The 24911-nt window shown below is 41.5% G+C and overlaps 1 protein-coding gene across 5 annotated transcripts in view; it reads left to right on the top strand.

Moving 5' to 3' along the window:
• The first annotated feature begins 1666 nt into the window (after window positions 1-1666).
• Window positions 1667-24911, top strand: part of agap2 (ArfGAP with GTPase domain, ankyrin repeat and PH domain 2) — a 34880-nt gene continuing 11635 nt past the window's right edge. For 3 of the 5 annotated variants that reach the window (XM_026154102.1, XM_026154101.1, XM_026154100.1), the window contains exons 1-8: window positions 8507-9087; window positions 9206-10325; window positions 15423-15481; window positions 20086-20173; window positions 20326-20411; window positions 20544-20679; window positions 21736-21870; window positions 22031-22149. In XM_026154102.1, coding sequence (XP_026009887.1) covers window positions 9028-9087; window positions 9206-10325; window positions 15423-15481; window positions 20086-20173; window positions 20326-20411; window positions 20544-20679; window positions 21736-21870; window positions 22031-22149 — 1803 coding nt within the window. In that variant the 5' untranslated portion in view covers window positions 8507-9027. Of the gene's footprint in view, window positions 2034-8506; window positions 9088-9205; window positions 10326-15422; window positions 15482-20085; window positions 20174-20325; window positions 20412-20543; window positions 20680-21735; window positions 21871-22030; window positions 22150-24911 lie in introns of those variants that run through there. The other 2 variants (XM_026154104.1, XM_026154103.1) reach the window with 2 other exon arrangements.

The following is a 24911-nucleotide window of genomic DNA, read 5'->3' as shown; positions in this document are numbered from 1 at the left end:
TAGATAGCACAAAAGCTTTCTGTGTCTACTAATATATATAGGAATGCATATAATCTGGATATAAGCTGTGAGTAATATGAATTGATATTGACAGTGATGTGCAAGGAGAGCAACACTGTTCCCTTTATTGCCCTGCTAAAGCTAATTTCTGACCCATGAAACCACGATTTTGAAGAGAGGAAACGTTCCAGGATGCCCCGACTTTAGCACAACCCCTAAAGGTAAATCATTGCATTACATGGTCAAGTAGTCTGAGCCCATAGGGATGGTTAAGAATCACCTGTTGGCTGTACACTGGAAATAACTGATCTTAAGTTCAAACACACACCTACCTCTCATAGGCCTCAAAATGTGTACTTGCCCCACCCATTTCTCCCTCCCTCTTTTCCTATTTGTAATCCTCCCTCATAGCAGAATCTCTTGGCCCTGAGGAGCCACTACAGAGCATCACAGATCATTCGTTCTTATTTTGTGGTGATCTTGGCAGTTGTTAGTTCTGTCAAATCAAAGTAAGAATTTCCTGGGTTTGACTCCACCGGCTGGCCGGGGACTTTCTGTGCAGAGTTTGCATGTTCTCCACATGCTTGCAAGTGTTGTCATTAGGTCCACTGGCTTCCTTCCACAGTCCAAAGATATGTATGGGTTAGGTTAACTGGCATTTCTCTAGGTGTGGATGTTTCCAGCCTGTTTACTGTCTCAGCATCCTCCCAGCTTGTACCCTGCCTTTCACACTATGACAGCTGGAATAGGCTCCAGCCTCCTCGCAACCCTGAATTTGATAAATTCAAGAAAATTGATAAATAAAAAGTTTTAAGCCAAAAAGTAGCGAGAGTAGGCCTAAAGTGGGAGCTGGTTGTACAGGAGAGGGGTCTCACAGGTGAAGACGCTGCCTCCCATTCTGCTTTTCAAAGCTTCACAAAATGAAAGTAAGCCTGCACCCTGAGAGCAAAGTGCTCTTTTGTGATAATATAATGTTATGAGACATGAGACACGATGATTCAGGACTTTGTACGTGAGAAGAAGGATTTTAAATTCAATTCCAACCTTAACAAGGAGCCAGTGAAGAGAAGCTAATAAGAGAGAAATATGATCCTTCTTTCTGGTCCCTGTTAGCTATCTCTCTACAGCATTTTGGATCCGCTGAAGGCTTTTCAGGGAGCTTTTAGGGTGTCCTGTTAATAAAGCCTGTAAGTAACAAATGCATGGTACAGCTTTTCTGTATTGCTCTCTAATTAGAGAACAGTACAAATACTGTATGCACCAAACAACAACATCAGTGCTACAAAGCTGCTGCAAAGATTGGGCAAAAATCTGGTTATGGTGAGATCCTGTGCACGTGACCAGCATGTCTGACAGCAGTGGATATTTGCTCAGATGCCAGCCAGTCTGCAAAACAGTGACATATTTAACTATTAAAACACAGAGTCCTCTAATGTAGGTTCAATATGTGACTAACACAAACTGTGATAACAAACTGTGTCTCAGATTATCATGCTTTATAATATTCTTTCCTTGGTAGTAACAGTTAAGGTGTTATGTGAGTTACATGGACGCTTCAGACGCCTTTTCTGTCGTGTGAAATGACAGCACTTAGAGCCGCCTCACAGTGAAGATTTGAAATAAGGAAGTGAATTCAGTTCAGTTCAAACCTGCAGAGGAAACTGAGACGTGCATTGTCGTGATCCGACTTTGTGGTCTAGAAAGACAGAGCGAGAGAGAGCGAGTGAAAGAGAGACACCCCGAGCCGCCTTTGCTTCTTGTTTCTGCTCCATCTGTGCGTCTGGAGCTCTTCTTGTGGAACAAACAGCCAGGAGTTCAAATGGGCTGAAGCAGCTGTTTGCTTCACTTTACCACCGATCCATGTGTCAGGATGACCAGCAACAGCAAAACGGTGAACTCCGCTGCAATAAAAGCAGAGATCAAGAGGCATGATTCCCTTCAGACTGCAATCAACAGACTGGCCAAGCAGTTTGAAAGGGTGGGGGATCAACAGCTGCGCTCAGGCCTTAAAGTTTACCTCCACAGTATTCAAGGTAAGCTCCTCTTTCTTAAGCTTGGCTGCTCTTTGTGATTGACCTTTACCTGTAAACTGCAAAAGCTGTTGTCACAATAACAGGATATTCATTTTAGTGTTATTCTTGGCGTGTTAACATGGGAAAACAGCTTACAAATGATAAGTTTTAATGCTATGGTGGGTGAGAACAAGACAGTTTAGGTGATTTATATCTTCCCCTTCACTTCCTGTGTCAGTCGGTGTGACTCTTCAGTGGAAGAGAGGCTCATTTCCATTATCGTTTTACTGTGAAGGAAAACATTTACCACGTTGCTGCAGGTGTGTACTGGCATTTATTTATCAGCCAGGCTCTGGACATGGGCAACCAATGGCGACACCACCTCAGCAGCCATCGCCATGGCAGCAGCATAAAACCTGCTGTGCGGCCTACTTCCTTTCTGCCAATCTGCAACTGCCCTCAAAGCCACTTCCTTTCAAATAAACAGGGCCTTACATGTAACGCTGATCAGTTTTACATCATTTCCTCATCCTACTTCCCACCTTTTCTTGTTAATGTGACACGAGTTACTGTTGATCTACCTGTGATTTTGTTTTCAGATTTCTGTGGAAAGGTAGTGCACAGTAAGTGAGATGTAAAAGTAGGGGAAGTACTAAAATTGTATGTTTAAGTTAAAGGAACAAGAGCACAAAAAAGCTTTTGTCACTGCTGCGTGGAAAGGACCCGGCTTCACAATTTGATGTTGCATTGTCAGTTCAGTTCACTTCAGTTTTTATGTGTATAGTGCCAATTCACAACAACAGTTGGCTCAAAGTGCTCAATAAATACTTAAAGCACATTTAAGTATGCCAATTAATTGTACTCACTATATAAGTGGTGCAAAGTAGGGCAAGGTCAATTTAGTGCATGGCAAACACACAGCTCATCTTAATCTCAGCTAGCATAACCACTGCATATTTAAGAAACAGCAATCAGAAACCAAACACGTTCATGTTTCCATTTCCTTTCATGTAATGAAGTAAATCCTAAAGAAAAGGTCAAATTTAACTAACCACACATTTATAAAACTGATGATTAGGAGCCTCAGACATCTTAAGCAAAAAGTCTGACTTAATGTGGAAGTTAAGTCAGCCTGCTCTTACTATATGTGACTCTTTAAAGGCACAATACCTTCACACTTTGTTATTAGTTAAGATTCAGAGAACTTGCTGAGATGCTTTCCACTGATTTCCGTTTCTGTTTAACACTAGTGGCGTCACAAACAACAGGAGTAGTAATGCAATTTCCTGAAAACACATTTTCTGTGATTCCCACACTTTGATGTTACTTTCTGCCCCACCTCGGTGCCTACTACACATAAGACCAGCATTTAGGTTAAAGGTTATTTTTAAATCAGTGTAATTGGCCGATGACCGGTCCACTGTGTACCCTGCTTCTCACTACCTGTGAAGGACGTGATGGACTCTCAAAGCTTTGATCACTGAGTCATTGCTTCTGTGTGACTGCGAAAAACACACACATCAAACACTTTCAGTTAGTCCTCTGTTCAGATGACGGTGGTTTATGTTGCCAGTTGAGTAAAACAGGTTTTAAAAGAAAAAGAGGAAACATCTTTAGTTCTAGTTTTGGCCAGTTAATATAATTTTAGAAGTATAACAAACATGAAGAGGCTTGATATATAGTTTGGGTCTCATATTTTCACTGAGCATAGTTTTGATTTTGATACCAATTCTTTTTAGATCTTCCTCTGATGAACCGCAAACTCACACTGAAAAAACTTAAAATCAAACTAAACATCCGTGGACTAAACAGGAGGAACTCAACACTCCTCGGAAACGGACTGAGTCGAAAACAAAAGTGGAAAAATGAACTAATGAGAAATTTACCGTTAACTAGCAGTGTGGTGAACTGTTTAGTCTGCTGTGACAGCTAGAGGAGTTTCAAGATGAAAGGAAACGCTCACATGGTGTCATCCTGTGCAGCTGTGGATGAATGAAATGTGCAGTAGTATGCGAGTAGTATCAGTCTCTCTTTGCTTCCCACAGGCCCACAGACTGACTGTGAGAGGCAATGTTTTAAAGGATATTTTGATATTAAACAACGTACATAGTTTAGTTCACTGACCTCTTTTTATAAGGCCAAGCTGTTAACAGTTCCATCCATAGCTTGTACTTAAAGACGAACAACAGATCACCATTATAATGGGAATGGCTGAGACTATTTTATATATATATATATATATATATATATATATATATATATATATATATATATATATATATATATATATATATATATATATATATATATATATATATATATATATATATATATATATATATATACATATTATATATATATATATATATATGAACTGACCTTGTCATTTTGAAATAGCATTAACTTACTAATTAACAGATCCTTGCTTTAAGGTTAGAGGTTTTTTTTCCGGTCTGAGTATGAATTCTATGCATCTATAGTTTTCTTTAGCATTAAGTATTACATTAATGAATACATTAATCATCATTAAGTATTAGAGCCAGTCCCAATGAATTTTATCCATTAGATTTAAGCCAAAATTATCGTTTAATTTAGCCTACAAAAATGAATTTTGTAATAAGAATTAAGATTTTCAGTTAACTGAAAATAGAAATGTTTAATTCCTTTATTGTAAATCGCTAGTCAAGGCCTATCTGCAGTACCTTCATGGTCCACAAGGGGGCCAGAGAATGCACTTTGGGATTAACTGACCTAATGAATTCAACCTCTCAAGTCAATCATAGCTATCATTTGCTAACCTTGGTCATCACCTCAGAGTTGAGAGACGTTTAACTTGGGGTTCGCCCATTTTTTCTTGCTCACAGGTCTTTTTCATGTCGTTGCTTCAAGTTTCAGAATCTTACATTTCTTTGGTCACTGTTCTTATCTTTCTCATATGATTAAAGCTAAACTAAGCAGAAATCTAGAAAAGGCCAAAATACAAACCCAAGCAGATCTCCTCCTCCTTTTTCTTCATGCATCTCCTTCCAGAAAAGCAGAGTCCTGTCCAGGTGTGTCACAATAAATAAAAGATTCGTCTCCTAATTTTGTTTCATGTAGGATTGAAACTCCACCCTATTAGGTGAAAGCCGTTTGCTTAATCCATTGTATCAACACAACACAACCAGATAGATTTTCTGATGCCTGAAAACAGATCCAAGAGGAGGTGCAGTCGGGTTCACATTATTATCATTTTTTCCCTCTAATGAAAAAGAAAAAATCACAACCACTGCTTTATTCAGAGCAAATCTCAATTATGCACACTTTTTTATTTTCTGTAAAATAACTCATCTAAGACAATCGGATCTTTGTTCACTTTAAAAGTATGGAAAAACTTGGGGAAAATGCATTTGAGCAACATGGCGTGTCATTTCGCCCATTCAACTAAGTGAAACACAGCTGTTAACGTTTTGTTTGTTTGTCACGTAACAGCTCAACAAGATGTGCAAAAAACAGCAATCCCACAGTTTTTAGGTGGTTTCCATTGTCATTTGGGTCACTGATGATGAGCTAACGGGGTTACATGCTAGCCTGTTGCTCTGCTCGTCTGTGAACTGAAGGTCAGTAGGCTCCCTGATGGATTCTTTTGAGCTTTGAGGTCTTTTTAGGGCCTGGCAGATTTTGACACACTCTCAGAGGCATCCCCTACCTCTAAAAACATTCAGCTGAATTTTCTGTGTAATTAGGCTGCTGGAGTGTTGGCGCTGTAGTGAGCGTATCCTCGGCGGGGGCCTGGATCTGTGAGTGTGAGAGTTCACTGCTGCTAAAAAGAGAGCCACCGCTCGTTTGGACTTAATGAGCGAGTGGGACGTGGTCGACTGACTGTGTGCCAAGGAAAAGGCTGAAAAAAGGCAGAGGCGAGGCGTAAGAAAAAGGTGCTCCTGGGAGCTAAATGAAGACATTTAAATGTGAATCTGACTGGTGTTCACTGCAGCACGGCAGCAGAGCGAGAGGCTGAGGTGGGGGGAAGAGAGTGAGGGCAGCTCATAGTGAAGGAGAAATAAAAAATCACCCAGCATGACCACTGCCCTTGGCCACTGTCCATCTGACAGCACCCGCTGCATGAGTGTCAGTGTGTATGTGTTTGTCTGGGGGTAGCTTTGTCTGCATGCATGCCAGTGACAGTATTTATGTGTGTCTGCCTAATTTGGTTTTACATGTGGGTGTCTTTTTCCCAATAATGAGATTCACCAACTGCAGCACCCCAGCCTGCACTTTCGTGTCGTGTCCCTGCTCGCACTTGTTAAAAATGGATTTTACACTCACATAATGTCACAACTCGGTGTGTGTGTGTGTGTGTGTGTGTGTGTGTGTGTGTGTGTGTGTGTGTGTGTGTGTGTGTGTGTGTGTCATTTAAAAAGCAGCTCAGCTTGATCTTCCTGTCTGAGGTTTTGATTCATCGGCCGCTGCTCCTCTCAGGTCGTGTGTTTTCCCCTTGAGCCAAAGGCTGGTTGTCAGAGGTCCTTTGTATTCAGCGCGAGTAGTTATTGCCCTCTCGCTGACTGTGGAAGGGAGGGGGAGCGGGCTGAGCAGGTGGACAGTCACATCCTGTATTATGGGATGATGGTGGGAGGTTGAGAGTGGTGCAACCGTGCCGGGAGACATCCTCTGATTTCACTTTTTTTTTTTTAAGTCAGAGAGTAATTAACACAAAATTACACCCGGTAATAACTCACGAGATGGATGTGTAATCATGTTTGCTGCAGTGCTTCTGGTGTTGCACACAGCATAATTGCAGCAGTTCCTCTTGCGCTTTTGTCTTAGCCGGCGAGATTAAGATCAATCAGCCACTATTTTAATATTAAATTCCAGTTTTGAAGGAGAACAATGACAAAAATCTATCTTTCAATCTCCTCAAATGTGTGAATTTTCTGTCATTAGAGTGAATGTTTGAAAGTTTTAAAAACCAATTATTTTATTATATATGGCATTTCATTCAGATGTTCTTGCATTTTTGCACTAGTTTCCGAACAGTGAAGGTGTAATTATGAAAACAGCAGACAAGTCTTTTTTCCACGTGCTGTTTGTGCACAAGTTTCACTCACAGGCGATTTCCTGTATCTTAAAACACAAAGAAAATCTTTTCATCACATGAAAAAAATGCGAATAAAACATGTGTGATTAATTATTCTGGTCATATTTTCCACTCTGCGGTTCAAAAATTGATGTCCAATACCCTCTTATCCTCTCATGCTGTGAGCCCACCCACTTCTGCTAATGAACACACGCCGTAAAAGGCAATACACTGCAGATCAATACACTCACAGGAAATCTCTTTCACCCACACACACACACATGGACACACACATGTTCACAAAGACTGTTTTTTATATCCAGGGAGCAATTGTGATAAAGGATGTACAGAGGGAAAGAAGGAGGAGGAGGAGGAGGAAGGACATGGAGGAGATGATTGTGCCACCAGAGCCAGGAAGATTGTAACACCTTAGCAACAAACAAGCCAAGCCTCCTACTGAGGAGGAGCTACACGAAGCCCCACACACACACACACACACACACACACACACACACACACACACACACACACACACACACACGCACATTCACATAAATAGACAGCTGAATGATCTTGATGAAGATTTTCTGGCACTTGGAAAACACACCCAGCCCACAAACACACATCCTTTTCCCACTCTTTGTCATTCTTGGCTGAACCCTGCACACTTGCCTCTCCTTACCACTGATCTCTTCTACTGCAGCCTCCCCTCATTTAGCAGGTCCAGTTTGTGTGTGTGTGCATTGATGATTTACCACCAGTCCCTGCCTCTCACCCCCTCCTCATCCTCTCTGGCATACAGGGAGAAAGATGGAAGGGAGGGGATGGGGATGAGCCGTAAAAAAGCAGGGACCCTGCACTGTCTGAGAGGAGCAGCAGGAAAAGCAGAGGGAGAGAAAATAGAGGAGGGAAAAGCAAGGAAGGAGAAGCAGGATCGCTCTGCATTGTATGGATCGCCTATTGGAACAAGGAGGGGCATGTAGAGGGAGGGACATCAGAGATTCCTATCAGTGAGCGGAAAGGAGAGAGAAACGCAGAGTGCGAGAGAGAAGAGCTGTGCATGTGTGAGGGTGCGTTGCATGTGTGTGTGTGTGTGTGTACGTGATGCGATTTGGACTCGCTGAACCTGTGCGACGGTGTCTCTGTCAGAAGGCTTCACAGGCAGTCGAGGAGCTGTGACTCGCCTCAGCGTCTCCACTTGTGCTTGGCGCCTGATGCGCTCACAGGACACTGGCTGCCCAGGAGACAGAGAGAGGGGCGTGATGGCCGGACGCGCCCTCGCTCGGTCATGCATTTCCCCAGAATTCCATCCATCTTCTCCTGGCTTCTGCTCCCGATCCCCTCCAGCCCTCATCGGTGTCCTTCCTGTGCGTCTCCGTGAGGCTGCTTGCTTTTTTGCCGCCGCGCTCTCTGAATGGATGCTGCTGTCAACACGCATGTGAGGTGTGCAATGAGAGCCCATGATTTGGACTGGACTGCATTCAGCTCTGGAGGTTACTGTGCCATGCTGCTTTAGGGTGACGCTAATGAATCTTTAAAGACTTCACCTTTTCACTTTACAGCTGCTCTCCAGCACATCCTTGATGACGTATGATGCAGGGCAGCTGTTATTCCGAATGAATCAAGATTTTTGAAGCGGTTGGACAGAGCAACATGTAAGCTGAGGGAGTGCTGCACATAAAATAAGGTCATGTAAATGATTACCATAAAGAATGAGGCATCAGACACCATAATGAAGATATTTTTGTCTCAGTGGCTGCATGCATGTGTTGTGGATACATTTTAATTGGGTGTTTTCTAGGAACAAAAGAGCTGCTTCCACTGTACTGACAGTGGTCCTGAAGGTTGTCAGGAAGGGTGGGTTTTGTTTTTGAATCACAGAGAAATGACAATTAGAGTGAGAGAAGAAATCCGTGACGGAAATTAAAATCCGAAACAAAGAAAGAGGGATTTGGGGGATGGATGAGCCCAAGAGTCTCTCTGCTGTTGTGTCTTCCGAGGAGAAACTTAATCTTCCTCCGTGTAAGTTTTTCGTCCTTGTCGTGTCGTCAGATTGTTTCACATCCGAACACGCTGGAAAAGCGTCAGTTGCTCATGTTGCTCTGTCTGGTTTCATTCATCTACTGTGTGTCTACTGAAGCCTGACCACATGAGCGGAGGCGGCGCCCTGCAGCAACGCACCACCTACCTCATTTCCCTCACCCTGGTCAAGGTAGAGGCTGTGGAAGAGAATGGAGATGAGGCCAAGAACAGCAACCAGGGGAAGGAGGTGGAGGCCAGACCAGGAGATGAGAGAGTGGAAGCTGAAGGTGGAGCTTCCACACGGACTGAAAATGGAGCTGGAGTGGTTTTAGGGGAACCACAAAGAGCTGAAGATGCTGTCATTGTGAAAGGGGGCACTGATGAACTCAAGGAAGGAGAGAGGAGATCCCTCAGCCCTCTGACAGATAAACTACCCTCAAATGTCCCCAGTAAAGTGGCTGAAAAGCCACCATGCAACCTCTCTATCCCCTTACCTGCTGAGAGAGTCACGATTCAGAAGACAAAGTCAGCAGACGTAGTCGAGAAGCCGTTTTCCAGCCCAGAGGCAAAGCAATGCAGGTCTCCATCTCTAACCACAACACCCCCTATGGAGGTGGCCGAGCCCAGCCGCACCCCAACCAGGACCAGCCTCCCTATCCGCCCTGCAGGACAGCGGCCCGTGAGCCTGCTCAAGTCTCACAGCAGCGTGGCCACCCGCGGCCGCGACTCCCGGGAGGGTAGAGAACGCAGCCCTACCTCAGCCCAGAGCCTCGATCGCAAGGACTGCCGCGTGACGACGCGCTCGCCAGGCCCCTGCAGGGCCTCCTGGGCCGAGGCGAGCAGGACCGAAGGATGGCGGGACCTGCAGGATGAGGCTCAAACTGGAATACAGCTGGAGATTGGAGGTGGCATGGCTGCAGTGATGAGAGACATCCCCAGAAAGGACAGGCTAAAGAGCGGCTCAACCTCCCTACCTGCACCTCCTACCCAGGCCCCCAAACCGGCTCGCAAAGGCAAAAGCCGCACGCTGGATAACAGTGACCTGAACAGCCTCTCTGAAGACCTGGGCCTGGCAAGAGAAGCTCAGCAAGGACAGCAGGGCCAAAGAGGCTCTGCTAAAGACAGAAAGATGCTCAAGTTCATCAGTGGCATTTTCACAAAGAGCAGCTCGGGGGCAGCGGGGTCATCCTCCACAGCGCCTCCCGTCTATATACAGAGAGACTCCAGTGAGGAGGAAGGTAGGAGGTCACAAACACATCATCACTGTCACCTCTTCAACTTCAAATCCATCCTTCAGACAGGGACTCCTGTATGCAGCCAAACATTTATCAGCCTAGCCCCTTCATCCGTGCACGGGCATCCATTAGAAATGATTTGGGTGGGGTGGGGTTGATCTTTTTAAAGAAGCCTGCACAGAATCTATCTGCAGGCTTTAACACTGTCACGTTTCCCCAAAGCCATGTGCGTCTGCAAATTGATGATAGATGAAGTTCTTTGATCTGAGGATTGACAATAGAATCATCTTGGACAGTTTTAACCTAATTCCCCTCAGAGCGCGGGGCCAATTTCACATCGCTAGAGGGGTAATCTGCACGCACAAACACTGACACTAACACCCCCAACACACACACAGTTAAGCAGTGTTCCCAGCATGGCTTTAAGTCTCCTAATGAAGCCAAAAGGGAGAGGAGCTGGTGGTCGGATTGCGTCGCTCCATAAAGCTGGAATGATTAGAAAAGAGGAAAGACATAAGATGATATTCGTTCACCCACGTCAAAAAAGGGAAGTGAGGATTCACAGCGAATCAAGAACATCTCTAATCCTGTCTTTGATAGTCCACCCACTGCATGATCTGCCACTATAAGGAGCTTGATTTTTTTTATTTTTGCACCTTCTTTCTCACCCTCTTTGTCTCCGTCAGGTTTAATTTAAATTCATGTGTGAACCTCGCGTGTGCCTTTTCTAAGCTTCAGGATTGTTGGGTTGTGAGTTGAGTGGCTGCAGCGTACAACAGTGCATCTCTTTCACCAACATGTTTGCTCAAAGACGAAGCGAGTGTCGGCCTGTGGGAGCCAGCGAGCGAGGGAGTGTGTGTGTGTGTGTGTTTATGCATTCATTCACTCATTGTGTATTCACACTGTTACACATGCACACTGTGGATTCACTCAAACAGTCAGACCAGCCTCGCCGACCGTGCACACACACACACACACACACACACATTCACACACATACTCAAGGCAGGAGGAAGTGTTGCCATGGCAACCGGCAGGACTGCTGCTTCTGCTGCTGCTGCTATAGAGCCTGATGAAACATAGGGTGGAGGAGGTGTGTGTGTGTGTGCGTGTGTGTGCATGTATGTGTCTGTGTGCAGTGACACATGCTTGAGAGACAAAATTTCCTAAAAACAGAATTAAGTTTTGGATGTCAGCTACAGGCTGCACACAAGGGATGTGAGGGATCACTCGTGATTGGTTTGGAGAGGGTACTGAGGATAATTGGCTTTACGTAGGCATGTGTGTGTCGAAGCAGCAGAAGGATCACATTGTCTGATCGTTTTTGGCACCAGCAGCAGGCCATAAAGAGAGCTTTGAGTCAGAAAGACAGACAAAGACATGCAAAGTCTGTGTGTGTGTGTGTGTGTGTGTGTGTGGTAGGAGTTGGCCTTTTTCTGAGGGAGCTGGCTGCAGCAACAGCTCGTGTGTAAGTGCCTTTTTTAATCGTGTGAAACACATCATCGCTGTGTGTGGTGTTAGACTTAGAACCAGGCCTGAGTTTAATCATCATCTGTTTTTGAAGGACACATCACACATTCACACTGAGGATAATGGGCAGTGTATCTATCAGGGTAGTCTGCCAAAACCTCCCGGTCTCCCGTTGTCTTCCTCTAGTTCCTTTCCTGCTTTGTATTTTCTGATAAATGCTTTTTCTTTATCAGAAAAACAAAAACCAAAAAAGGAGAACACAGGCAGCATGGCTCCTGAATCAAGACTAATGCCTACCGTTATAAAACCTGAAAAACCTTGTAGAGGCATTAGTGGTCCTTGAAGCTGAAGATTCAATGTTGTTTGAGAGGAAAGCCACTCTGCAGCAATCTTGGTTGCGAACCAAGATATTCTACAATCAACCCACAGCAAGAAGAAGTGTAAAACTTTTTTTAACCATGGAGATGGAGCCCTGTGCAGACAGCTTTGCAGCTGTGTGTACTGATCTCCATCAGCCACCACAGTCATCACTGTTTCAGCCTCCAGATCTTCATCTTCAATCTTATCGGACTATTTGAGGCTAACAAGACAAAGCTCATATCTATACAAGAATAGCCTAAGACTATGTACCTCCACCAAGGCTGAAAATGTCCTCCACACTGTGCATCAAGACAATATTTCCCAGTTGTTTTTCAATTTGTTGCATATATGTGTCCATAAAGTCCAAAAGTTAATAATTTCCAAGTTGGGCAAGACCCCGCCTCTAAAACTGTCGTCCAAAGGACTCCATAACTTTTCTCCTGCTAACAAAGAAAGAGTCATAACCACCTTGATGAGATGGAGATGTTAAACTTCTACAAAGCGTGTGCAGGATTAATGGCATCACGGCTTCAGTCCAGAGTGCTACCTGTCAACTAAGCCTGCTTGACACCTGCTAAACATCAGAATTAATGCTGCTACCGTGAGCATGTTTATCCTGGCTTTAGCATTACAGTGCACTCAATCTGAGCTGCTACCATGTCAGCAGACTCTATTGTACACCTAACAAAAATATGAATCCAGTCTAACACGACAGTCGTTCAGTAAATCCTTTTTTATGAGGTGTTACTGCAGGACTGTCGTGTTTCACTCCTCTAATCTTTGTAAACACACTCTGTATCTGCATGTGAGTTTGCAGATATCTGTGAGCAATGTTTGGTCTTTTTTGGTTACTGTTTGTTGTCTGAGCCGTATAAACCAAACATGTTTGACTGGGTTTGGCTGCATGCAGGTAAACAATCCATGAGGAGAGTGGAGAGAAAAAAGAGCATTTTGAGCCAAGTACAATGCTGAAACCAGCATTTGACCTGTCTGCAGCCTGAAACAAACCCTTAGCTCTCTTCCCTTCCCTATAACCTCTGTGATCTCTGATAGGCTAAAAGTGAGATGACCATAAAAGGGCCACACTGATGTAATTATCTGAAACTTGGCCATGTTTAATACAAATCCACCATCGTAACAGTATGACAAAAAAAAAAAAATACAGGAAAGCCTAGTAGGTTCCCTTTGATGTCTGCATTCATAGTAAAATTGTGAAATCACACGCAGTCTGTGAAACGGGAACTTTAGGGCAAACTATCAGATTTCGAAACATCTGCTGGTTACACCGGAAGCTGTGAAACATCAGCCGCTGCCCCCAGAGGATAGGTCATTAGGCAAGCACTGATGGGTTCCCAGACAGAGCACCTAAACTGGCCACTGATGCTTTTTATGTCTATGAATCAATTTTTCTGTCTGTCTTTCCCTCCAATGGCTCTGGAGCTGCAGCTGGGTTTCTGGGTGTTGGCATCGCATCATATCGGGTGTATGCCACCTCTTTTGCCCAATAGGAACGCTGGCACAGCTGTCTGCGACCGAACCACTGCAGACAACTGTGTGCCACAATCACAGACACAATTTCAAGCCAAGTTTGCAGCTAAAATTGGCCCCTGATGATTTTAGAATTAGTCGATTAGGTAAGTCGCTGAAGAGGAAAGGAACCCCAAATAACTTTTCATATTTATTTTATTTATCCAGTAATTCCTGCCATTTTATTTTATTTATATAAAGTGAAAACTGGATTTTTGGAATTTTGGGCTGTTGACCAAACAAACCAGACATTTATATGATCTTGGTCTCTTGACTCTCTATGACTTAGACAGATACATGCATAGATTATGAGTTTTAGTTTTAATGATAACCTTCCTTTAAATTTGAGAACTTTAAAACAAACTATTTAATATATGAATGTAGTCACTGTATCGTGTCCCACTGAACTTGGACTCAAAGCCTCGAAGATGGACAGACTTATAAAATATACACAAACTTTGCGCAGCAGGTCACATTATCTCTCAGTTAATACCATTAAAAATGCTCCATAAGGCAGAAGTTTGGTGTAGATTTCCAGTTCAGTGGCTTCACTTAGCAGACAGGTAGCAACTGCACACCGGTCATTTAAGATAGCCAGACCCCTAAGTTTAATCCAAACTGGTGATATACTAGAATTTAGGTATATCATGTTAAAACAAAAAGGCAGTTTTATTGCCTATAATAAGTCCAGATAATAACATTAGGTTAAAAAAAAAAACCCAAACAAGCCCTTTAAGGCACAAGGGGTTGAAGATAAGGAACACAGAAATCCACAAAAGACAAGCAGACAATCCAACAGTGACAGAGGGAGAGCGGAGATTATGTATAGACAGAAGGCTGATTGTAAAACGAGAGGCATGAGGGAATAAGGCACAAACAAACAATCACAAAGCAGATGAAAGGAACAAAAAGCAGGTAGTAAAACCAAAACAGGGCATAGGAGAGCACTGAAACACAAGGGCTGACACTAAACAAGGAAGACGGGGGAAAACAAGACAAAGACCTCTAAAAACTGAAACAGAAATCAGCTAAACAGACCAAAATGTTTTATTTATTTGTTTATTTTCATATCTGGCTGTAAACATGATTTTCTTCATGACCGTACAGTTAATACTGGTGGGGGCTCTGTGGGAACTAATTGGTTTTGCAGGCAGTTCATTAGAGGAATCACTGTTTTTTGGCACTCTTGTTTGTTTGTTGTTTACCTCTGGATGCTGCTGCTTGGTAGAAACTGTGCCAGCTGTCAGGCAGAAAAGCAGTTGAGTCACTGAAGTTATTCTATTTTGGTGATCATACTTTACTTTCTCTCATACGCCATTTATAGCTGTTTCACCTCCACATGTGTCCAGGTTATAATTTCATCACGAGTCAAATATAAATATATTTAGCTGTAATTTCTTTTAGTTCAAACCTAAAAAGGTGCCTGACATCTTTGAGCAGCAGCAAGTTGAACACTAAAGGTTTCCATCGCTCAGCGCACAGCTGCCCGTCATTTCCAGCACGGGGAGAGCAAAGTGGATAAAGAGCGGTGTGGCTCCACCTTGTTGGATCCCCCATCGTGACTGAAAGGTTATATTCATTAAGGCGACCTGCCAGGCCGCACGTGAGGCCAGTCACGCAGCAGCTGTGTGATTTATTGCCCTCCTGCAGGCTGTTAAGATGGCTGCCCTTTTTACTGTATGTAATCTAAATGATGTGTCACCGCCTCGCTGACTGTTTGTCCCTGTCTGTCTCTCTCTCTAGTAAATATTGCCAACAGCCAGGAGTGGACGCTGAGCAGATCCATCCCTGAGCTGAGACTGGTGAGAAAACCCCCTTCACTGCCAGAGCATTAGAAAAAGAGGAATCTATTACAGTAATTTATAGTTAATTATCTGTATTGGAGATGAGGCTAATGCAAAAAGATATATGTGTATATGTATATATATTTAATGAAAAATGAAACAATCATCAGTGAACCACTTTGAAGAGAAGACTTTTAGAAACAAAATATGTCACATCTTATGTTCTGCTGTAAGATTCTTCTTCTGGTGTGTTAAACAGATACTAAAATTACACAGTTTTTGGTACAACATACCTCTAACCTAAATCTGAGATTTTAATTTGAGATGAGAGAGGATCCTCGGGATCCAGGACAAAGAGGGAAACAAAATAACAAAAAAGCTGCAAATTAAAATCCAAAAATTAGCAAAGACCAAAGGAAACAAAGCAGGAATCCAAAACAAGCACCAGGTAAACTGGAGGGATGGGTTAGCCAGCTAAAAGAGCTTAAAGTCCGACTTTTCAGTGTCATAAAAGTGGCTCTCTCTTTACCTGTTAGATCACCACGGTAACTGATGCTGAAGACATCACCTGATGTGCAACAGGTTCAGAGTTTTTGGTTAAAATCAGATGAAAAAAGTGTGAAATCGTTTCTCTGCTGCAGGAATCTCATTTATATATGTGACTTATTGAGCCGTACCATGCCAGCATCACCAAATGAATCCGTACTCAGTGTACTCAATGTACAGGTAATAAAAAAATGTTTCTTTGACACTGTTAGAATGAAAAGAAAAGCAGAGGCGGCACAGAACAAAAAGCAGTTACCAAAATAAAACAGGAAGTGGAAAACGCTTCGCTTGTCTCTGAACAAATAGACAAGTCAGGGGGAGGTAAGGGTAACAGATAACAGGAAGTTCAGAAACATAAGAAAGGAGAATAGATATCAAAGAAACCAAAACAGGAACCAAAAATACTGTACAAGAGTCAAGGACCGTGAAAAGCAGGTCAGCAGAGATCTGTTGGATATTACGAGCTTAAAAAGGTAAAGATGATTTTTTTTAAGTCCCGAGTTCTGTCTGCAGGAATGAATTTCCAAACTAGGCAGGACGTTTGTGCAGAGTAGAGGAAGTATTCAAATTCTTAAACTAAGTCAGGGGCGAGCGTAGGGTCAAACCTCAGTTTCCAATCATAATGTCATGCATGCAGTGCACTGTAATTAATATTAATGGAACATGTTGTTTCCACATTTGCAAACCTCAGTTCAATTGGATAAACATTACAATGTTACCTTCAGAAGCAGCCTAGTTAAGTGGATGACCTTTTGTAGTGTCTAAGAGTGAAACTAGTACTACTTTTTAGAGTGAAAAGTCAGAGAGTTCAATCTAATCGACCCGTTTAAGGGTGGAGCCTTTAGGCAAAGATACAGTCATTTAGGAAGTTAAAGAACCATTTGTGAAAAAGCAGATAAGATAAGAAACATTATTTCAGTCTGTTAAGCACATAGAGGCAGTCCACCCAATCATCAAGCACTTAAAATATCATTATTCAGTACAGACACTGGGGAATCACCCTGCCAGTCTGCAGACCTGTACACAAAGCAAACTGGTAATAGAGTTGTTTTATATTAAAGTGTTTTAATTCAAACTGTACAAGCCCTCCTTTTAGTATGCAGACTTGTGTGCTACTGGAAAACACACAAAGCCTCCACGACTTGCATGAAAAACTACTTTTGTTTTTCCAGCTAACTTCACTTTTTGGTCTCTCGTTCTTCAACCTCTCTGTCCCCCCCCCCCCCCCCCTCTCTCTCCATCCTCCTCACTCAACTAGACACTAGAAAATGACAAAAATATAAGAGCAAGAGGGAGATGCACAATCGACAACAGTACAGCAGACTGTTTAGTTATGTGAAATCATCATCGATGAATGTGTGTAAAACAGAAGCTGCAGCGTTATAATTCTTGGTGAATTTAAATGTTGCAGTGAAAAAATGAGAGAAACTGTAACCTTAAACATAAACCATATCAGCTGTACTGTAAACAAACACTGAAGCCCAATTTGATCAGAATAGGAAAAGAAACTTTTAACAAACTAAAATAATAATACACATCAGCTCCTTGGCTGGCAACTCGCAATATACCAGCCTGACTAGTGGATCAGAAGGTTAAAATGAGCTAATAATCTCTGGTAATTTAAGCTATATTAGTGAACGTGTTTGACACTCTTTAGAGAACTAATAAAAATAAGCAGACACAGTAATGTCCCCACATTATCAGAACAATTTGTACTTTGCTATATTTTAGTTAAAGTCTGTTTTAAATCTGCATCACTGAAATTAGCACTTGAGGACCTCTAAAAAGGGTCTAAATGTACCTGTGAATTAAGTAGAGGTACTCATATTGCACTGCAGTGATGCTAAATAACAATTAAAAAGCCTGGATTAAAATGTTCTGTGAGCATGGCAAATATTAAAAGTAGAAACACTCAAATAGCCAAACAAGCCCTCTGACTAACATCATGTTAATTTATTTTGTAACCGTTTTTGCTGATGAGTTCATTTAAACGGCATTTTACTGTTTTGGTCGGTAATTTTAACTGTAACTAATCATGTTTTTCATAATGGATGCTGATGCTCATTAGCTTCTCATTTGAGTCGCAAATTTTCAGACAATGGTGTGAAAATCTCACAGTTTCCCACAGTCCAAAGTGAACAATGCCCTTTTTTGTTTAAACAACGGAAACTATTAAAGTAATGAAAAGGGAAGAGAACAAGTCCTCACAGCAGAAAAGCCAGAATCTTTAACAACGGGCATTTTAGCAAGAAAATAAGTATCAGAATAGCTGCTAATTGATTTTTCTGGTGGAAAATACTTGCTCATGTATATATTGGTAGTACTTTGGCTTTAATGGAAAATCTTAATTTTGTTCACCCCCTTTGAGTGTTAGTAGAAATGACATGACATGAAGTGTGTAACCTGAGCGGTGAAATCCGCATACTGACAGAAGCATGTCTTGCAACTCAGCAACCATCTGGGCAACAGCTCAGGGCCGTGATTTTGAACCTCCCAAATAAATGAATGGGTAAAAATCCAAAACCTTTATTTCATTGGTCACTAAGGCCATAAACCCTGTACAGGATCACAAATCACAACAGAAAAAGACAGTCCAAAAAGCTCTGAAAATTTGTCCCAAAACTAGATTTACCCAAGAAAACAATGAGTACATTTACCTACATTCTCAGAGAGATACTAAGGTTGCCACCGCACACCTGTCTTCACTCTAGGCAGTACAACACAAAGTGGTTTTAACGATATTTTATTATATAATTATGACCACTGATTCATAGTCCTGCACCTAAAAATTCCCACCTTTATTTTCATATCCCTAAACATTTTGTCTGTCCGCTCTCATATAAACTGACTCAGGTCCATGTAAACAAAATTCCTGTTTTCCAATTTAAAAAAAATTCCCAGTTGAAGGCCAAAGGGGCTGTGATAGCGATTCATTTCCCTGCCGACACCAGACTCACAAGTTTGAGTCGTATGCTACATATTTTTCACACTTTTGCCAAAATTATCTGGTCACGTTTAATCATAAAAACTACTGGGTTTAGTTTAGAAAAAGATTAAATTAAATTGTATTTAAATAGTGCCAAATCACAGTACCAGTTGCCTCAAGTTGCTTTAGTTTTCCTAAAAAATGAGCAAGTACTCTGTGACAGTGGGAAGGAAAAACTCAGGAAGAAACCTCCGGCAAAATAAAACACTCAACACTTTTTGCATTGTTGGTTTTTTTGGTCGCCATGTTAAAAAAGTAGCTCTATTTTCTGACTAAAAAACAACTTGACTTGAGACTTTGCCAGTGAGCCCAGAAGTTCCGCCCACCTGCCATCCAGACCTTCGGTTTATGAGAGGCAGCCAATCAGAAGGAAGTTGGCTTGAAGCAGTTAAGGATTTAAAAAAAGGGAAAAATATAAAATGAAACACGGTTAAATGAATAAATGCTGATCTCAAATTAACTAATGTTCAGTTATAGCCATTTTTATTTTTATTTTTATTGTTATTGTTATTGATTGTTCTCTTGTGTGTGTCTGGCTAAAAAAATGGAGCACATGAAATGTTATGTGCCACAAAGAGCTTTAGAACCATGTACAGAGCGGTTCCCAAGCTCTTTGAGTGCCAATACAGGTTGTTTCAGACACCAGATGAACTGAGGTGCAGCACCAAGCCCTCGTACTGAGCAGTGAATCGTACAAAGCCTCTCTAGTGAAATCCAAAAATAAAAATATGGAGCTAAAAATGGGCATCATACTTTCCCCGTATATTTTTGAACACGGGACTTTTACCAGATTGTATTACAATGAAGCACTTTTATAGCACTTTCAGAATTATCTTCACCTACTCACTGCTGCACATTTCTATATGTGGATGACAAAGCAGTCTACAGGTGGAAAATACAGATTAAATAACAGACAGTGTAAACTGCCTAAAAGGAACCAAAGCTTATCCGATGGAGGAACTGAAAGTCTGTGTCTGATGCGTTTTAATTTAGTCTGAGAGTTATATTTGCTGCATGGTGCTGTAAATGTGCATGCAGGCTGAACCTGAATCAACTTGTGTGTGCTGCATTTCCTTCCTCCTTCTCTCAGGGTGTTCTGGGAAGTCTGAAAAGTGGCAAATCGGCGCTGGTAAACAAATACATCACAGGCAGTTACTCCGCAGTCGAGAAACCTGATGGTAAGACACAAGCACATCCTATCTAAAAAGTGGCTTCTTGTGTGCGTGAGTTTTGTATCCCTAACCTCAGAAACCTGGTGCGTGATATGGCTTCATCCTCGGGGTGTCACTCTGCTGAATAACCTGTCTGTCACTGTCACTGTTCCTGACAGGTGGACGGTACAAAAAGGAAGTGCTGGTGGATGGTCAGAGTCATTTATTATTGATCAGAGAGGAGGCTGGACCACCTGATGCACAGGTGCTTCTTTGTGATGATGTGTATGTGTGTGTTTGTGTGTGTGAGTGTGACAGACCTGTAACACTGCACATTTCATCATCCATCAGTGCACAGTAAGATAACATCTGTCCATCTATCCTTTTCCTCCTGCAGTTCAGCAGCTGGGCTGATGCAGTCATTCTGGTCTTCAGCTTGGAGAATGAGGCCAGTTTCCAGGAGCTCTACCAGCTCTACAGCCAGCTCAGCGCCTTCCGCTCAGACATCCCAGTCATAGTGGTCGGCACACAAGGTAAACGCACAAATCAGTCATGTACCCTCAAATATTCAGAGCCCAAACCTTTATTAACTTAAGTTAAGTTAATCAGTCGGTCACATGACAGGAACTCAGTGCATTTAAGCTTAACTAATGAGAGACTGTAATATTCAGTGAGCAGCAGTTCAATTCAATTTAATTCAATTTTATTTATGCAGCGCCAAATCACAACAACAGTCGCCTCATGGGACTTTATATTCTAAGGTAGACCCCACAGTAATAAAGAGAAAAACCCAACAAACATGACCCCCTATGAGTAAGCAACAGTGGGAAGGAAAAACTCCCTTTTAACAGGAAGAAACCTCCGGCAGAACCAGGCTCAGGCAGGGGCGGGGCCATCTGCTGCAACTGGTTAGGGTGAGAGAGGGAAGACAGGATAGAAGACATGCTGTGGAAGAGAGCCAGAGATTAATAACAAGTACTATTCAATGCAGAGAGGTCTGTTAACACATAGTGAATGAGTAACTGAAGGGATGCATCATGGGAATCCCCCAGCAGCCTACACCTATTGCAGCCTAACTAAGGGAGGATTCAGGGTCTCCTCCCTTAGCAGCTCTCTGGGTGTAAATGCCATGTTTTGCCAGAGTTCAGAGGAAAATTGTCACTGCTGCAAGCTGATAGGAACGCTGCAATAATTAAAATAACCACCCGATACAATCAAAATGTCCAAAAGAAGCTCGATAAATGCACAATCCGTCAAACCTTGAAGCAGCAGAGACCCCATTGGTTGCCAGTCCTGTTAGTTAGGAACAGGAAATTGATGCTATAATGTACACGAGCTCACCAAAACTGGACAACAGACAGTCGTCACATGCTCTAATGAGACTGAAATTCTGCTTCAGCATTAAGATGGCACAGTAAGAATCTAGCACCTAGTTGAATCTATGCCATGAAGAATTAAGGATTACTGCCAAGATGTGCAACGTGTCCAGCGAGTTGCATTCATAGGAATGGGTTCCTAACATCCACAACAAAAGAAGATGCTTATGGGACAAGCAGGTGTTACAATGTTGATATTGTTTCTTTCTTTAGATAAAATCAGCAGCACCAACCCTCGCGTGATTGAAGATCAGAGAGCCAGACAGCTGTGTATTGACGTGCGTCACTCCCTCTTTTACGAGACCTGCGCCACCTACGGGTTCAACGTTGACCGAGTGTTTTCAGAGGGTGAGCTGACTCACATTTTATAAGTGATATCAGCATCAACAAAAGAACAGGCTTAAGGATGTGATTCACAAGGAAAATAAAATTTAAAAAATATCCACCCATTACTATTTACACACTGACATTTGAAACAGACTCAACTGTTTGAGTGTTTGTTTTTCAGCTGCTCAGAAGATTGTAGCTCAGAAGAAGCAGGCGGCACTGCAGGCCTGCAAGTCTCTGCCTAACTCACCCAGTCACTCGGGAGGCTCCACACCTGGATCAGCATCGTTCCCTGGACAGGTAACACGTCCTTTTTCGGTTTTTACTGCTGGGTCACTCCCATAGGAGATACCCCATATTGCATTTGCAAATTTAATGGTTAATGAAACACAAACCACACTGATAGCCTTATCTTGATAATCCTGACATTTTCAAGCCTTTTTCTAAGTAACTACCTAACTTTTTGCATGTGATCGGTGGACTTTGTGTTACACATTTTGAAGAAACTGTGGCAGAAAAGTGGTAAATAAAATGAAACAGTTTTTTGTTTGGTAAGCAGAACAGATCCGTTTTCAAAACTTAGTGGTAGAAGATCTTATCTCACCACATAGAGCTTTTCACAAAAATGCTCAGCAGGTGTTGGGGGTAACTTCCTTTTGAAATAAATTTTTACTTGTTCACTTGTTTATATCGCTCAGTTATGTGATGATTTTTCTTCCTGACTAAAGAAACCATTCTTTAATGGGGTCGTTTTAGACTGAGCGCTAGTTTCTCCTTAATATCCAACGATGGTCTACCCGGTTTGGAGAATTTAATGTTCACCATCACCATCACAGGGTAGCAACATGTCAATCACTGTGGCTAGGCCTGAAGGTATATCATGCATCTTCTGCAAAATTACGTTTTGCACAAACGAAGGTTTATTTATCTATTTATTTATAATAAGATTGGCATTAATGCACCAGCCAGGAGTCGTGTATAATAAAAGCTTTCTGTTGTGGGACCAAAACTAACTAAACACACTTCCTAATTTTGTTGGTTTGTGAAACAGCCACAAACCAACCAACTAATGAAGTGGCACCTTTCCCCCCCCACCTTCAGATATCCTGTTGGTCAGGCACCATGTCTTAACAATACCAGTTTCTATAATGATGACCTTTATTATTACACATTAAAAGGACCTAGTACTATATTCCTACTTTATTATACTTTAAGGTTTAGAGCATGATGTCAAATGTCTTTGGACTGACAATAATCTAATTTATGTTTTTACTCTAAAATATGAAAAAGCTCGCTTCATAACTGAGGCATCTTGTGCTTTTGACTTCACATAGACGCGGAAGAAACTATAATGTAAAAGTGTATAAATATATATTTAACTGAAAACTTACATCTATTAGATATTATTATTTGATCATTAATAATATTGATATTAATGCCATAATGTGTAAATTATTGTGTGCACTGTAACAGGTATGTCTCACAGCACAGTGTTTAAAACCAGGCTGGCTAAACTGTGAGATCCTTAAATTTATGTGGATAAAACAGAGCGCTGTAACGTGCTGTAACCATTTCCTGGTAAGAAATAAGTGAAAATGAAAGTATTCAAACAAATACACATAAAACCTAAACTCAAGTTAAGAACAATATGTAAACATATACCGTACAAAATATTCTGTGTACTGTGGAGGCTTGACTTTGCCATTTAAAAAAATATTTTCTGTCAGAATTTGCTGTTATTGCATAAAAATTTCTAGTTAGTTTCTCAGAAGTATGATTTTTTTTTCATTGTTGGAAAAAAGCACAACACAGTTTGCTGTGAGATATACATTTATATATTCTACATTCTTCTTCTGCATGAGTTTTTTCACCAACTACAGATGTTTCAGATGAAAATGTGGATATTAAGTAAACCCAGTGAGTTAATAGTGCAATATATCCCTCTGAAAAGCAGACGTAAATTAAATTGCAATACCTGAAATAACGGTAGTGATTGCTTGCCACCACACACTCAAAAAATATTTATCCCAAATTGTGGATTTTAAATAATTTGATTACATATAAAATGTTCAAAGTAAAATATCAAATTTAACAGAATCTGGTCAAATGAAATTTACGTGATTGTTTTACATTCATATCATCTAAGCTTATTTTCTACAATGATTAATTATTTGAATGAATAAACCTTTGATTTTTTTATATTTAGTTGAAATTTAATCACATTATTTTGCTTCATGTTTATCAGGGACAAAACATGTTTTTGAGTGGATATTCTATCATGTATTTTCTACTTCAGATAATTATTTGTCCGGATTCAATTATTGATTCAAGTATTTCTTGGCCCTCGTTGCTGATTACATCTTCTTTAAATTCACAAAACAAAAAGCTCAGCATGTTGAGCACATTTAAAGAACTGTAGAAAGAGAGCAGTGACTATGACTGTCAGGTGTGACGCCTTCTCGGTAGTTATTAGTCGACTGTTTGAGTAAACACAATCTTCTTTCGGTCTAGACAGATATTACATAAGACATGATAAATATAGGACACTGATGAAAGTGTTCTGCTGTTGCTATGCTGATGCTGTCTTCAAAATTAAAGCACTCATTCACCGTTCTTCTAATGCCAGCTGATCATGTTTTAAGCTGTGCTAGCAGAAAGACTCTGGGGATGTAAGTCAGCAGCACACCAAATGCATTGCAAGGAAATTTGGCACACATATTTATTTACTTACTTACCGTCAGACTGGATCAAAATAACTTTAGTGATTACTTAATCAGCAAATATTCTTTATGTTAAAGGACGTCCATTGAATACATCACATTTTGCTCAAAGACAAATCCAAAATTTATTTTTCATGAGTAATAACAAAATGTTGCTTATACTGCTGTTGGACTGGTGCCATTTTGTTTTCTGTAGCCAGAAGTGACCATATTTAGATAAAAGGGTGACGTACGCATGTTGCATAGATAAAATGTACAGGTGCAATGCACAGAAAAGACACCAATTAGAGCTAAAAGGCAAATAAAGCATACATGCTCCAAAAGGCACCGGTATTACAGGTG

The sequence above is a fragment of the Astatotilapia calliptera genome, chromosome 20, assembly GCF_900246225.1.
Source record: "Astatotilapia calliptera chromosome 20, fAstCal1.2, whole genome shotgun sequence".
In the NCBI taxonomy this organism is placed as follows: Eukaryota; Metazoa; Chordata; class Actinopteri; order Cichliformes; family Cichlidae; genus Astatotilapia; species Astatotilapia calliptera.
Note: the sequence above shows the minus strand (reverse complement) of the source record. Positions and strands in the feature narration are given on the sequence as shown.